This window comes from Herpailurus yagouaroundi, unplaced genomic scaffold, assembly GCF_014898765.1.
Source record: "Herpailurus yagouaroundi ecotype Mexico unplaced genomic scaffold, PumYag 183, whole genome shotgun sequence".
Classification (NCBI taxonomy): domain Eukaryota; kingdom Metazoa; phylum Chordata; class Mammalia; order Carnivora; family Felidae; genus Herpailurus; species Herpailurus yagouaroundi.
In genome coordinates this window covers 19,051,840-19,066,565 of record NW_024412414.1, presented here as the reverse complement: position 1 = coordinate 19,066,565, position 14,726 = coordinate 19,051,840, and the positions used below count along the sequence as shown (strand labels likewise).

The following is a 14,726-nucleotide window of genomic DNA, read 5'->3' as shown; positions in this document are numbered from 1 at the left end:
GTGTGTGTGTGAGAGAGAGAGAGAGAGAGAGAGAGAGAGGGAGAAAGGTCTACATATTGTTTTACAAAATGGACTCTCATGAAACCTGCATTTGAAATGTATTAGTTTAATAATATTTCATGGATTTTTTGCAAGTGATTAGAGATTCTTCTGTGACATCCTGTTTAATAGATGTATAAATAACACCACAAACATTTATTAACATATTTATATATTTTACAATGTGTGTATAGATAGAGAAAGAAGAATAAGCAATGAAAAATTCTTTACTTTTCTGTATTTCCAATTATTAACTTGCTTTAGTGTTTTTTAAATCAGAAAAAGAAATGATTTAAAAAATTCTATTCTATTAAAAATAAAAATTCTATTTATTCTATCAATAAAACCCACTAATTTTATTTCCCTAAAAATTTACAAGGAGAGGTTGTGCATAAGTCCCCTGGCCCATTTGACTGTTCGACTCAATTAGAAAATCATCCCATAGAAGCAAACAAACCTAACTGGTCAATCTAGAAATGAAACTAAACAAACGATGTGCTGGACGTTGTTCAACCCACAATTATCGTTGTCAGAGGTCACTTAATAACTCTCATTTTTTTGGGTGTTTACTATATCCATGGCACTCTGAGTCACTTTTTATACTTTATGCTGAGATCTCACAGGAATCCAATAAGATGAGTATTATTAACCCCATTTTCCAGATTGGCCTGTTGAGGCCTTTAAAAATTGAGGGCGTTGCCCTTACTACAGAAAGCGGGAGAATGAGGATTCCAACAAGCCCTGTGACATTGGGGCCTGTCCTCTTTCATTGGAAATGACAAAAAGACATGAAGAGCATTCCTCTGAGGTCTGAGACCTCACTGTGTACTTGCGAAGCATTATCGAGATTCAAGCCTGAGTGCATGCTCGCAGACACACAGGCACATACCCAGCTCAAATACATAAGGTGTTTACAACGAAATGTTCTCACAGCCTTGTCTTTGCAACTGCTGCAAGGCACATGTAATCACTGTTGTTTATTATCATAACTGATGTTTTGGTACTTGAGGAATAAAATTGATCTAGAGGGACTGTCAGCTCCACCACTGTAATGATAACCCCGTCCTGGTGTACTCCTGGGGGAGCCCCGTGCACATTGGCAGCCGCACAAGGAGACGCTTAGTTTATATAAGTCACCGTAAAGATCGGTGCAGCATTCGCCAGTAGCCTGAGAGCCACAGTGACCCCCCACACAAGTCCGTAGGAGAGCAAAGGTCTGAGTGACCGCCTGTGTTTTCTTACTTCAAGGAGGGTCTACAAAGGCTATGGGATATAGTCCTTAGAGAAAAAAAGGAAATCGCAGCTGTCTTTGAAGATGAGGTTTCCCAGTCCAGCTTTCCTGTCTAGGAGTGGCAGTTGAACATAGTGCTTGAGAGAATGGGTTCAACTCTTCTTCATTGGGCAAGGTGCTTCTCCTTCATCTCACCTGGAGAATGGATATACTCACAGCCCCTACCCTGATGGGGCTACTGTGAGGGGGAAATGATTGAACCTGTCCAAAACCCTGAGCCCGGTGCCTGGCACCTAGTAATCCCTCACTAAGCACTGGTTACCGATGTCATCCTTATCACTGGTTAGTGTCAGTGACCTTCAGTGATGTTCCTGTTTGGCAGGAAGGGATGGTAACTTAGAAATCTAAGTGAAGAGCATTCAGTGTTGAGGGTAAGAAGAGAATCATGGATCTCTCTTTGGGTTGCTTTGTACAGTTTTTGCTTATATTTGTCTCTTCCATTGCCCTTTTATTCCTACAGATGGATGATGTAATTGATGACATCATTAGCCTAGAATCAAGTTATAATGAAGAAATCCTGGGCTTGATGGATCCTGCTTTGCAGATGGCAAATACGGTATTGATGACTTTTTTTTTTAAAGAATATCTTGAGTTATTGCCAGTGTTCTCTCTTTTTTCCTGAGCTTTTAGTTTATGTCTGCAAGTGGCTGATTGAGAAACTTACTAATACTAAACCAAGGAATTGTCTCAGGATCACAAATAAGTGACTTTGACATCAGAAATTAAGAATTTCTCGTGGGTTTATCAGTAACCCCCTGATAAAGCTCCACGTTCCCTGGCTTGCAAGTCCACTGTCACTAGGACAACAGGCTTCCCCCGGACATCTAGTGACCAACATAGTGCCCGCTGCCAGGGGCAATACTATGGAGTATACTATTTACAGTAGCATTCTCCTTGGCATGACAAATGAATGCACCTTTTAAAGTAAAAGGTGGTACCTTACTATTCACAGATGATAGACTGACATTTGAGTTGCCTTTCTTCATCTAAATCTATTCAATTTTAGTTAATAAAGCAGTGGTTTATTAAATTTCCTTCTCTCTATAATTTGGAGCCTTGCCTGTATTGTTTTTTTTTTTTTTTTTCACTCCTTAGAGTGGTGGCTTATGTTACCACTTAGCCAAAGCCTTACTGTAGGTCTTATTTAGTCCTTATACTAATTCTGTGACTCTAGTCCTTGCAGTAATTCTGTGAGTCAAGTTGGGGTAGTATCATTACCCTCGTTTTTAGGATTAGGAAAGGTTCTCTGGTCTTGCACAGATTTCCATAGCTTGGGTGTGTCAGAGACAAGACTCTTCAATTGGCTTTGGAATGCCTTGTCCAATCTTATTTTGTTTCCTCTGAGATCAATGCCACGGGGCTATCATATTCTTGAATAACCTATATTTGAAAGGCTAATTTCCATAGGAGAGAGGGATGTGAGAGGAGTTCTTCTCTGATGGGTACAGAGTTTGGGATTTGTAAGATGAAGAAGTCCTCGAGATCTGTTTCACAATGATGTGAATAGACTTAGCGTTCCTGGGCTGTACACTTCAAAATGGGTAAGATGCTAAATTTTATGTTATAGGAATTTTTACCACAATAGAAAATCTTTTTAGAGCATAAGTTCCTATAAATAAATCCCCATGGCCAGGGAATATGATAGCCCTTGCTTATTTACACCAAAATAGTTTACTATAGTACACTCAAGTTTTATAGGTAGCATTTTCTTTTCTTTTCCATCTTGTTTTACTTCTTTCAGTTCACTTACCTGAAGTCCTGAAGGGTGACAACCCCCCTTGAAACCCCAAAGTCTTTTCTAGGATCCTCAGTCTTTATCAACTTCCTCCCCATTTAAACTCACACCCCCCTCCCCCACCGTTTTTGAAAGATCTGGATGTTCTGCCATCTTGACAGATGTTTCCATGCCACAGTCTCCCCACCCTCTTGGAGCGCTTAGTTGGCATCAGTTGGAACCCTTCTGCTTCCAACTTTGTGCCTCTTGTGAGGAGGGCTACCCTTGTCAGCAGTCGAAATCCTGGGATGAATGTGAGCAAAACACTTGGGAGAGCTTGCACTGTGGAATGTATAAATATACTCGGAAACATGGGTATGTTTACAATGTTTTCAATGCCCTCACTGCAATTATTAGCAATGGCCCAATCAGCCCAAAGGAACTTTGCTTGATGAAGGTGGTCATTTTGCCAGTGGTGTCGAGTGGTATCCAGGCGCACTCAGGAAGACTATAAACTTAATATGATTTTTTTTAATAAATCATTTAAAATTTTTTCTCCAATAATGAGGACCTTTGAAGTCATCTGAGCCAACCGAGTACTCTGTGCATTAGCCTTCCCTTATATATCTTCCGTTTCCCCTGCATACACACATAGAATCAGTCATGCATCTTCTTGAAAGCCTCTAAAGAAGGATATGCACTAGCTCACAAGACAAACAGGAAAACACAATGGTTAAGAGTTGGGGATTTGTGCTCATATCTGGGTTCCTATCCAAAGCCTTCCATTTCCTCTGTCATCTTGCGTGTTACGTAGCTTCCTGAACTCCTGCATTTATCCATCTGTAAAATCAGACTGATAATTGTACCTGCCTCACATGGTCATCTCATAAAGTATGTGTAGCATTCAGCATTGGAAACAAGTTGTACTTAACAACATCGAAATTATGAAGTAATTTTTTATACTATCAAGTAATTTTGATAGTATTTTATTCAGGTGATATTCCTTGAGCATCTATAATGTGTCTAGTTCTATTTTAAAATAACATCATACTTAATAATTATAATTCAGATGTTACAATGAGTTTCTGTATGAATTCTAGACATGGGTCCCAGTTTGCCTCATGGAGAACTTGTCCTCAGAACAATCCTTCTTCTTCTTCTTTTTTTAATGTATTCTGTTTTTTTTTTTTTTTTTAATGTTTGTTTATTTTTGAGAGAGAGAAAGAGACAGAGTTTGTGCAGGGGAGGGGGAGAGAGAGAGGGAGACACAAAATCCGAAGCAGGCTTCAGGCTCTGAGCTGTCAGCACAGAGCCCGACACGGGGCTCAAAACCACAAACATGAGCCGAAGTTGGAAGCTTTACCAACTGAGCCACCCAGGTGCCCCCTCATGACAAACCTTTTGAAGACAGTTTTCAAGACCCCCATTTGCTTCTCTCCTTTATTACTTTTAATGCTTATTCTTAGAGAGGGAGAGAGAGAGAGAGCATGAGCAGGGGAGGTGCAGAGAGAAAGGGAAACACAGAATCTGAAGCAGGCTCCAGGCTCTGAGCTGTCAGCACAGAGCCCGACGTGGGGCTTGAACTCACAAGAGATCATGACCTGGCCGAAGTTGGATACTGAACCAACTAAGCCACCCAGGCGCCCCTGCTTCTTTCCTTTAGACTGAATACCCATGTCTCCTCAGTCATTCCACATTAGAATGGAAACCTTATTTCTTGATTATCTGATTGCTCCTAAGCTAACTTTATGATTGAATTAGCATTTACTGAATACCTCCTGTGTCACCAGCCCTGAGTGAAGTGCTGTGGATGAAGATGAGTGAGCTTTCCTACCTCTGCTCATAGAGCTTCCCAGCCTGGAAAGAGGAGACTGTGTCAGACCTTGAATAGAGGAGGGTAGTTCGGGAGCAGAGGCGCAATCTCAGGGGAGCTCCTGGGTGGGAAAGATGCCCTGGGCAGCATTGAATTAATTCCCAGCCAGGGCTGGAGTCACCTGTAGCACCCTCAGATGTCGCTTACTATCCAGGCATTCGTTACTTTTCTATATTTGCACACTGAAAAAGTCTAAAGGTAACCCCAGCAGAACCAGACCATGACCAAAGCGGTTCAGCATTTTGCTATTAGTGGAGACCCTATAATATAGAGATTAGGAACTCAGATCATGAGCCAGACAGCTGAATTGAGTGCATACTCTTGAGTGAGTTATTTGACCTCTCTGACTCACTTTCTTTGTGTGGAAAATGGGAATAATAATAATAAGAGCATCTAAGACAATAGAATTCATATGAAAATGTCAAGAGCTAATCCACAAAAAGCATTTAGAAGAGTCTTGATTCTGATACGCACTTACTAAATGTTGGTTCCTAGTTCTTATTCTTGATAAACCTGGGCTTGGGTTGTCAAAAGAAACAACAAAGCTACCACACGTCCCTCACATTTTAATTTCTCCCCCCCCCCCGACAGTAGAGTTTAAACTTCACGTTCTTTATGTTAGGCGTTTCTTTTCCGTTTATTTGATTCTTTGATATGCTTTATTTCAAGTTAACTTCTTGAAAAAAAAAAGTAAAGTGGAAGGAACACTTAGAGAGGAAACTATCCTAAGGGAATTGGAGTCTAGAAATAACTGTTCTAAGAGCACAAGGGCCCTCTTGTACCATTACAAACAAAGAATAAAAGTCCCAGTTTACTTGTGCTCACAGTGCTCAATTGAGATTCAGAGAAGGGGAACATCCAGAAAGAAGAAAATAATAATATTTTACAATGATCGTTTACTTGGAAAAATATTCATTTTGGTGGAGCAGAACATTGAAGAACACAATTCAGACCAAGTTTGGAGCACAGACCCATAGGCGTTCACCCCCTCTTTATTTGTCCCTACCAGACTGTGGCTTTGATCTGGACATTGTACACTTCTGTGCTGGAAGTGAAATTTTTTTTTGTTTAATTTTTTTAATGTTTATTTTTGAGAGAGAGGGAGAAAGACAGAGCATGAGCGGGGGGAGGGGCAGAGAGAGAGGGAGGCACAGAATCCGAAGCAGGCTCCAGGCTCCGAGCTGTCAGCACAGAGCCCGATGCGGGGCTCGAACTCACGAGCCATGAGATCATGACCTGAGCCAAAGTCGGATGCGTAACCGACTGAGCCCCCCAGGCGCCCCACGACATATCCATGTTAACAGAAGATGCCTCTTCCTCTTCCTTAGCTTCAAAGATATTATTTTGCCTTAATTATAAATGTTGGCTATGTTTATGGGGCAGTTTTTCTAACCCAGAAGGGGAACCACAGAATCCTTTCTTAAATATGCATGACCAATTTGTAATTAGAAAGCCATGTTTATTTTTGTATTTATTTAAAAAAAATTAAAAAAAATTTTTAGTGTTGTATTTATTTCTGATACAGAGAGAGACAGAGCATGAGCAGGGGAGGGGCAGAGAGAGAGGGAGATACAGAATCCGAAGCAGGTTCCAGGCTCTGAGCTGTCAGCACAGAGCCCGACGCAGGGCTTGAGCTCACGCACTGTGAGATCATGACCTGAGCCAAAGTCGGATGCTTAACCGACTGAGTCACCCAGGCACCCCTAAAAAAATTTTTTTTAATGTCACTTATTTTTGAGAGAAAGAGAGACAGAGCACGAGCGGGGGAGGGGCAGAGAGAGGGGAACACCCAGAATCCGAAGCAGGCTCCAGGCTCTCAGCTGTCAGCACAGAGCCTGACGTGGGGTGCATACCCACAAACTGGAAGATCATGACCTGAGCCGAAGTTGTAGCTTAACTGACCAACCAGGCACCCCAGAATGATGTGTAATCAACCTTCCACTTAGTAGTCTCAACGAATGACAGCCATTAACACACACAACATAAGGCACCATTTAGGGGTGGAGTCTCTCAGCTTCAGCCCCACTAACATTCGAGATGGATAATTCTTTGTTATGAGGCTGTCCTGCTCATTGCAGGATGTTTTTAGCAGCATCCCCAGTCTCCACCCATTAGATGCCAGTGGTACCCTCCACTCCCCCCCAGTTGTCACAGCCCAAAATGACTCTAGAAGTTGACAGATACCCTCGGAGAAGGGGAGGGGGTCCCCAATGGAGAAGCCTCGATTTGAACACTGAGCCGTTAATACAGCCCTGTAGTTCCCTTGATTCCTATATTTAGATTTGCACTGCAGCCTGGCAAAATTGGTACAGTGGTTGACAGGCTACATAGTAATTAACATGGCATATGTGGTGTCATTGATCCAAGTTTAGAGCGGGTTGGGAATACAGTACTTTGTAGAAAATCATAATGTTACCAAACCTGGCAGTGTACTGATCACTTAAATACAGTGTTTCACCCCCTGTTACCTCTGATTGTTACACAACCCTGTGAGATGGGTGATGTGATCACCAGTCTTCAGAGGTGGCACCATGCCTCAGAGAGGTTAATATCACACAGCAGGTCAGTAACACAGGCAGGTTTTAAGCTAGTTCTCTGGCTCCTAAGCCCGCCTGTGAATGGCTGCACTACTAATGCGTAAATTTGAGCATCCATACTTGGCTAGTGAGCAACTAGGTTTTTATTTGCTTAGATCCAGTTGGAGATGACTTGAAAATTGCACTTTCTAATTGGTTTATCAGCAGGTTGACACTACCCCTCCCCCAATACTGTTATTAATATAGTATATGAACCTCCTACCACAAAGCTCTGTTCACACATAGCTAGCCCCATGGTTTTTCTGCCATAAAAGCCGTTAAGGTGACATCCACAGAGTGCCTTTCTAGTTCTGTACCTGGCCCAGAGTAGGGCCCCACACAAAAAACTGTCCCCAGCAAAATATTCCGGCAAGGTACATGCTGCAAGCTCCTCTTCGGCAAGTGTTGGAAAAGCAGCTAGAGCAGGAAATCTTGCAGAGAAGTAGGTGGACACTTAAGAGCCGTTCTGGGGACTGGAAGTAATGATGTCTCAGCGGAGTACCCGATAAGGCGTCTTGTTCTAGAGATGTTAATTCATCTCCCTTCTTGGCGGGCCCCACTGTCACTCCCTGCCATTCACAGCAATCTTTTCTGGAGTTTTCAGCTCCCCCCCAATCCATTTCTCTCCGGGGGTCCCCAGTCTTGCTCTTTCTCCCCACCGCCATCCTGCATGTCTCTCCATCTGTCTGTCCACCTCTCTTCCCATATGCACATGTGTCTCTCTCTTCCTGTTTCCACCCCTACTCTGAGTCTTTGTCTCTGTCTCGTTCCCAGTTTTTGTTTCTTTTGCTCCATGTCTGTCTGTCTCTGTCTCCCTCCCTCCCTCCCTTCCATGTGAGTCTGCATTTATTTGGTATATGTACACACACATTGTCCTTTAGAATATGTTTAGAAAATATGTTCTTGTCCTGGAAAAGCTTATAATCAGATATCTGTTCACTGTAAGTCCTTTGGTGACTTCAAGGTGTTTTTTTTTTTTAAAGCTCTCTATGTATGTCTTGTCTATTAATTTTCCCTAACAAATCATCATCATAACACAATTGCACGTGTTGCTTACAGTTTGCATTTGAAAATATAATAGATAGGATTTGTATTTCTAGAGGAATGGAAATATATTTTTTTTAGCTTGTTGCATTGAATTTTTAAAGCCACATCCTTAGTTTATTAATACTCAGTAGTTCTTCAAAGATCTGAAACTCCGGAAAGACAGGAGGAATCCAGAGGGGTTATGAGATGTCATAGCAGCTTTAGAAGTTTTGATGCTCTAACTCTTTACAGTGCTGTGCTGAGAGATTTGCACCCCCTTCCTTCTGGTGTCTTAAGTTGGACAGGAGTACAACTGAGCACACACAAGGCGAGACTGACCCTAAGAAGGTGACCTACTTCAAATAAAACCACTTAGTAAAATGACAGCTAATAATCACTGTCACTTTTGATCAGGTTCTTAGCTAGAGGGGCTTGAATTGTGGTTCAAGGACATTTTAAGTTATCACAGCGCATTGTTTATATGAATCTGTATAATGGGATATATATAGTACATTTTATATACATAACATACATCCTGCCTTCAAAAAGAAGCAAAAGACTGAGTGGAAAAGAGAGAGAGGTGTCCTGCTGATCTGTCTGTCCTCCCTGCCCTCAGGACCCAGTCATATTAGAGCTGGTATCCTTGTTTACCTGCCAGAAAGTACAAGCCTCCCCCATCTCTTTCATTTGGGGTTTAGTTTGGGGTTCATTTCATAGAGCACATACTTAGAAGCCATGGTGGATAGATGGTCGAAGGCTACCGATGAAGGGAAACACATTTCTGTCTTTGTTTTGTGAGATATTTTTATCTGTATGTTAGTTGCCACCGGAGAAAATGAAAGGTGAAATCTTCAATGTCATCTTTATTGGAGCCCCTTGGTCAGTAAACATTCACTTTTCTCAGACGTGGAGTAAAACTTAGAGTGTATAGTCAAGGACAAGAAGGGTTAAATGATCAATTTCTTACACGGTGTTAATAGTTTACAGGAAGTGTTTGAATTAAGCTGGGAATGGGGAGTTTCTGCAGTGGCAGGAGTGAGGTCACTTAACTGTGTCCCCAGAGTGATAGTTGAGAACTTTATTTCGGCCGGTGGGAAGAGGAAATGTCCGGGGCCCCTCTTGTGCCCAAAAACGGGCACATCAGACTCTTCCAGTGAACTCAGTACAGGAAAAGCAGCACTGGGGGCAGAAATAAGTTCACTACTTCAAATGATTCAACTCAGAACTGGAGAAAAACACTCTTAAGCTAGGTTGAGAAGGCTAAATACTTTCCTTTTTTTTTTTTTTTTTTTTTTAAAGTGTATGTTTTGTTCTTTTATTAAAGTCAGTGGGCTCCCTCTTGTGGCTTTGCGAAAGATTTCACTCTCAAGGAAAATCGCTTTCCTTTAGCAATGAGGAAACCATTTCTTTGCCAATAGAGAACACTTCTCAGTGCTTTTCCGCTGCAAAAGTGCTCTTTATAGTGAAGAGAGATAAAAAGGAGAGGGATGGAAAAAATGACTTTGATGAAAAACGTGCTTTGGTGAAAAAGTCATGCCACACAGAACCCTGTTTTACGGTAATAGCCGACCTTTACTGAACATTTAGCGTATGCCCCTGGATGTGCTAGATAGTGAGTTTGCCACATTATCCATTGTCTGCACGCTCAAAATGTACGTATAAGCTGGTAATATAGCCATCTTATGGGTAGGAGATTCCGCGTCCTTCCTTCTCTCAAAGGGAATGAGCTAAGGTGACCATGTCTCTGAGTGAGTGAAAAAGTGTAAACATGTCGTGCTTTCCTGTTTTAAAAAAATGACTTTTTGCATCCTACCGTTTCTTTTAAGTAAAGTCCGGAATCGATACGGGTTCTAGCTGAATGAGGAGCTGTTCAACAGTTTGTTTCTATCACTGTTTTTCTCTCTCTAGTTACCTGTCTCTGGAAATCTGATTGATCTTTATGGCAACCAAGGACTGCCACCCCCAGGCCTCACCATCAGCAACTCCTGTCCAGCCAACCTTCCCAACATAAAAAGGGAGCTCACAGGTAAATCCTGGCAAGAGTGCCTCTTACTGGGGATTTTCTGTTGATTTCCTGACAAACACAGTTCTCAAAATTGTGACCTCCAGACTCTTGCCAATTCGTAGACATACTTTTTTTTAGGTCTATGCGGTGGTGAAAACATTGAGCAATATTTTAAGATGGAAGATTTATACTTGGAAATTTCCAGTATTTGAGGTACTGGGAATTGGGGCTGCTGTCACTCCATGGCATTGTTAGAACTCCATGACACCCCTCATTGTGTCTTTGGCTGCTGTCCCCTTTGGGCTGGGGGCACTAGGCAACATTTTTAATGATCAGATGTCTCTAACCCATCTGGTGTTTTTGCTAAGCCCCTAGAAGCATTTGCGTTTGAGAACCCTGGGCCGATATTTTGTTGCACATACATTCAAGCCCACAGTTGTCAGGATAGGGTAAGAATGAATTTCTTAACATCTTCAGATGCCTCCTGTTATTTTTGCTAAGTCACACGCAAAAGATTTATTACACGGAGTAAAAAAATAGATTATAAAACCGAGCAATGGGTATTGTTTGTTCCTGGGGCATGTGTGAAATTACCTATTTCACCATTTTGTTTAACGCTTTAGGGAGAGCATTTGGCCATTAAAACATGACGAAACGACATTAGAACTGGCATTCTATCATGCTGAATTTTATGGCCCTCACCTTATCCCCCTTTTTCATGTTTGGTCCTTGCATCTTGCAGGATTACGTGAACACGCTGAAAATACGGAAAATATATTTGGTGTGAAAAATTCCTATTTGATCAAGGGTGTCTTTTTTAAAAAAATATTTCAGAAGATAGTGGCAAGAGAAAGACATTTGGAAAAACAAACATTGATTTGGTTTAAAAGAGATAATTAATTGGGGCACCTGGGTGGCTTAGTCAGTTAAGTGTCCGACTTTGGCTCTGGTCATGATCTTGTGGTTCCTGACTTCAGGCCCCACATCAGCTATGTGCTGACAACTCAGAACCTGAAGCCTGCTTCGTATTCTTTGTCTCCCTCTCTCTCTGCCCCTCACCTACTCGTACTCTGTCTCTCTCTACTATAAATAAACATTAAATTTTTTTTAAATAAAGGATAAAACTAATTAATATTAAAACTCATCGGAAGTCAACAAAAAAGTAGGAACCCTACCAGGAAGGAACAGTGTCATGAAGTTCTTAGAAAATAATGCCGAGATCTTTACTAAGTAATGGTAAAATGTGGTTAGCGTGACATGATCAGAATTCTTACAACTTAAGTGCAAAGTGGGGTTTTGAATTATGTGTTTGCTTCTTCAAAAACAAAAGAAAACAACAGAGGCAACAGGTGGGAATGAGAGAAATAGGTAAGGGGTAGACGTTGATTTTTTTAAAGAAAGTAAGCAGATATAATGAAGTATACACTTCCAGAATCACTTTCTATCATAGAAAATGACCATTCCAGGCAGGAAAAGGAGAAATAGACAGGAATTAGGGTTCTGAACACTGCTAGTTGGAGCAGGAGTATGATGTAGCCAAAAGCTTAGGAGTCAGTTCTGATCTACAGGCAAAAAATTATCTTTCTTAAGTTTGGTTTTTCCACCTGTGTTAGATTCTGGTCAGGAAGCAGAGACCACATGGTGATTTGAACAGTGGAGGTTTAAAATATAGAATTGTTAACCAAACACAGGCTAGCAGCTACTTAGGATGATATGTTAAAGAAGATCCTGAGGCTGCAGGGGGTATCCAGGCTTGAGAAAGAACCTCTCCCACCCCCACCCCCCAGGCCAAGAGTCCACCCCCTTGGGGAGGATGTGGGTGAAGCTACCAGATGTTAGAGAAGTTCACCGGATTGCCTTGGCCAAAGCTGGTCCACAGTTAGTGGGTTGAAGTTGGAAGGCAGAAAACCATGGTGTGTGGCTGGCAAACTGAAAAAAAAGGCGGGGGGGGGGGGGCTAGAAATAAAGCAAGAAAACAAAAAATAAGATAGTGAAGTGGAGGGTGTATGAATAAAAGCTGTCTGTAATGCTCATGTGAGAAACAAATAGAAAATCATTTGGATTGAACTTCCAAGTTGAAATAATTTAGCTTCTGAATTATTTATTTGTACATAATAATACATGCATAATACATACATACATACATACATACATACATACATACATACATACATACTTTAGTGGCTATGAGTTATGCTAAAAAGGTTTCTATTTTGGGGTAGATTCTGAGTTAAGGTAGTGTAATCTTTCAGATAACTCTTCTGAAAAGGAAATAACAGAGGTTCTAGAATCCCAGGATTAGTCAAAGGACTGTTTCTCTCTTGTTTTGGTTTGCTGTCCTGAAAGGTGCAAAGTAATCCCTCATCACAGAGAACTCACAAGAGTTGCTATGCAAACACATCTTTTCCAATAGAGCTGCTTCCAAATGCTTTAGTACCCTATTCCTCTGTTTGTTTTCATAAACCCAGACTAGGAAAATAGTTGCTCCTAAGGATCATAATTTCATTCCAGCGGGTTCTGTTGGAACCTGGCTCCCAGTTCTGAAAAAATGAGTCCATTTCCACCAGTCAGTTAGAGAGCCAATGTGATAGCTTCTGTACCCAGTTTTTTATGTCAATGTTACAAAGGCCTCGAAGAAATAACCTCAAAGTTCTGTTGCATGAAAAGGAAATTTCACTCCTGATAATAGAATATCAGCTGCAAATTTCCCTAGTTCTCTGGTTATTTATTTTTCCTCTTGTATGTTTGTAGTGTGTCAGACATCTTTGTTACTGGTCTTTTACCATTTTGTAGAAGCCAAGTCTTTGCATTTATTTCGTAAGTATTGCTTTGGAAAAAATGCAAGCTTTTTAAGAATGATAATTTGAAAAACCCTCTTTGGATTGTTAGAATCTGGTCAGATAAGCTTCTATATATAGAAAATGAGGTGTTTTGTAGTTGACATCATTGTGTGCCTTGAACCGTTCCAGTTTCTAATTACTTCATTCACGTGCACAGCGTGTATTTTTCCCACAGAATCTGAAGCGAGAGCATTGGCCAAAGAGAGGCAAAAAAAGGACAATCACAACTTGAGTAAGTTGGTTTTATGTTCATGATATTTGATTGGAGTGGATGTTCCCCCTTATATCAAAATTGTTTGAAATCTTACAGGGGAGGAAATTGATACGTATAGCTGTTATAAAGATATAATTTATGGAAGAAAAATTGTTTTTCAGAGAAAGTAACATTTATTTTCCCCATATTTTATCTCCAATCAAATTGAATTTTTTCCAGTATTCTGAAAAGTATTTACTTTACTTATTTACAGTAATGGGGTGTGTCTGTGTGTGTGTGTGTGTGTGTGTGTGTGTGGTGAGAGGGAGACTTGATCCCCAACTACCCAATTATAAGTGTTGCTCACACTGGAACTTATTAACAAAAGGGGATGATGGGATCACCTTCTCCAGTGAGATTTGAAAGAAAAAAAAAAAAATAAAACACCTGGAGGGGAGTCAGTGGGTAAGGTACCCTCCCAAATTTCTGACTTTACTTGTGACTTAAAAAAAAAAAAAGTCTCCTGACATGTAAAAACACGTTTAATTTACTCTTGATCAAATCTTTAAGATTTGAGAACTTAAGGTTTTTGTTTCATAAACAAAAGTTAAAGAGGCTGCACAGTTAAAAAGAATTTTTCATCTTTTGGCCTCCTGTCATCTTCTTCCTAAATTGAGTTTTAAGAATGTAATAAGTTATGTATAGGGGCACCTGGGTGGCGCAGTCGGTTAGGCGTCCGACTTCAGCCAGGTCACGATCTCGCAGTCCGTGAGTTCGAGCCCCGCGTCGGGCTCTGGGCTGATGGCTCAGAGTCTGGAGCCTGTTTCCGATTCTGTGTCTCCCTCTCTCTCTGCCCCTCCCCCGTTCATGCTCTGTCTCTCTCTGTCCCAAAAATAAATAAACGTTGAAAAAAAAAAAAAGTTATGTATAGACACTTTGTTGTGGTAAAAATGATAGAATTAGACCCGAATTTAAAATGATAGAATAAAGTTAGAATTCTCCTCTGATTCGTAAAAGTCATCATTGTTGGTTTGTTTTTCTTTTTTTTTGTCCAGTTTGTTGTTGATCTTGCCAGTCTCTGCCCATGTGTTTAAGAATACACACATGTGCACATGCACACCGAGAATAAATAGTGGGCTTTTTGGTGTCTGTTTTAACACAAGCAGTAT

General features: G+C 41.0%; 1 protein-coding gene across 3 annotated transcripts in view; it reads left to right on the top strand.

Annotated features, from left to right (window-relative positions):
- MITF (melanocyte inducing transcription factor) overlaps nt 1–14,726 on the top strand; it is a 66,965-nt gene that overhangs the window by 33,876 nt on the left and 18,363 nt on the right. For 2 of the 3 annotated variants that reach the window (XM_040492163.1, XM_040492161.1), the window contains exons 4-6: nt 1,791–1,886; nt 10,428–10,545; nt 13,522–13,596. In XM_040492163.1, coding sequence (XP_040348097.1) covers nt 1,791–1,886; nt 10,428–10,545; nt 13,522–13,596 — 289 coding nt within the window. The remainder of the gene's footprint in view (nt 1–1,790; nt 1,887–10,427; nt 10,546–13,521; nt 13,597–14,726) is intronic. The other variant, XM_040492162.1, reaches the window with a different exon arrangement.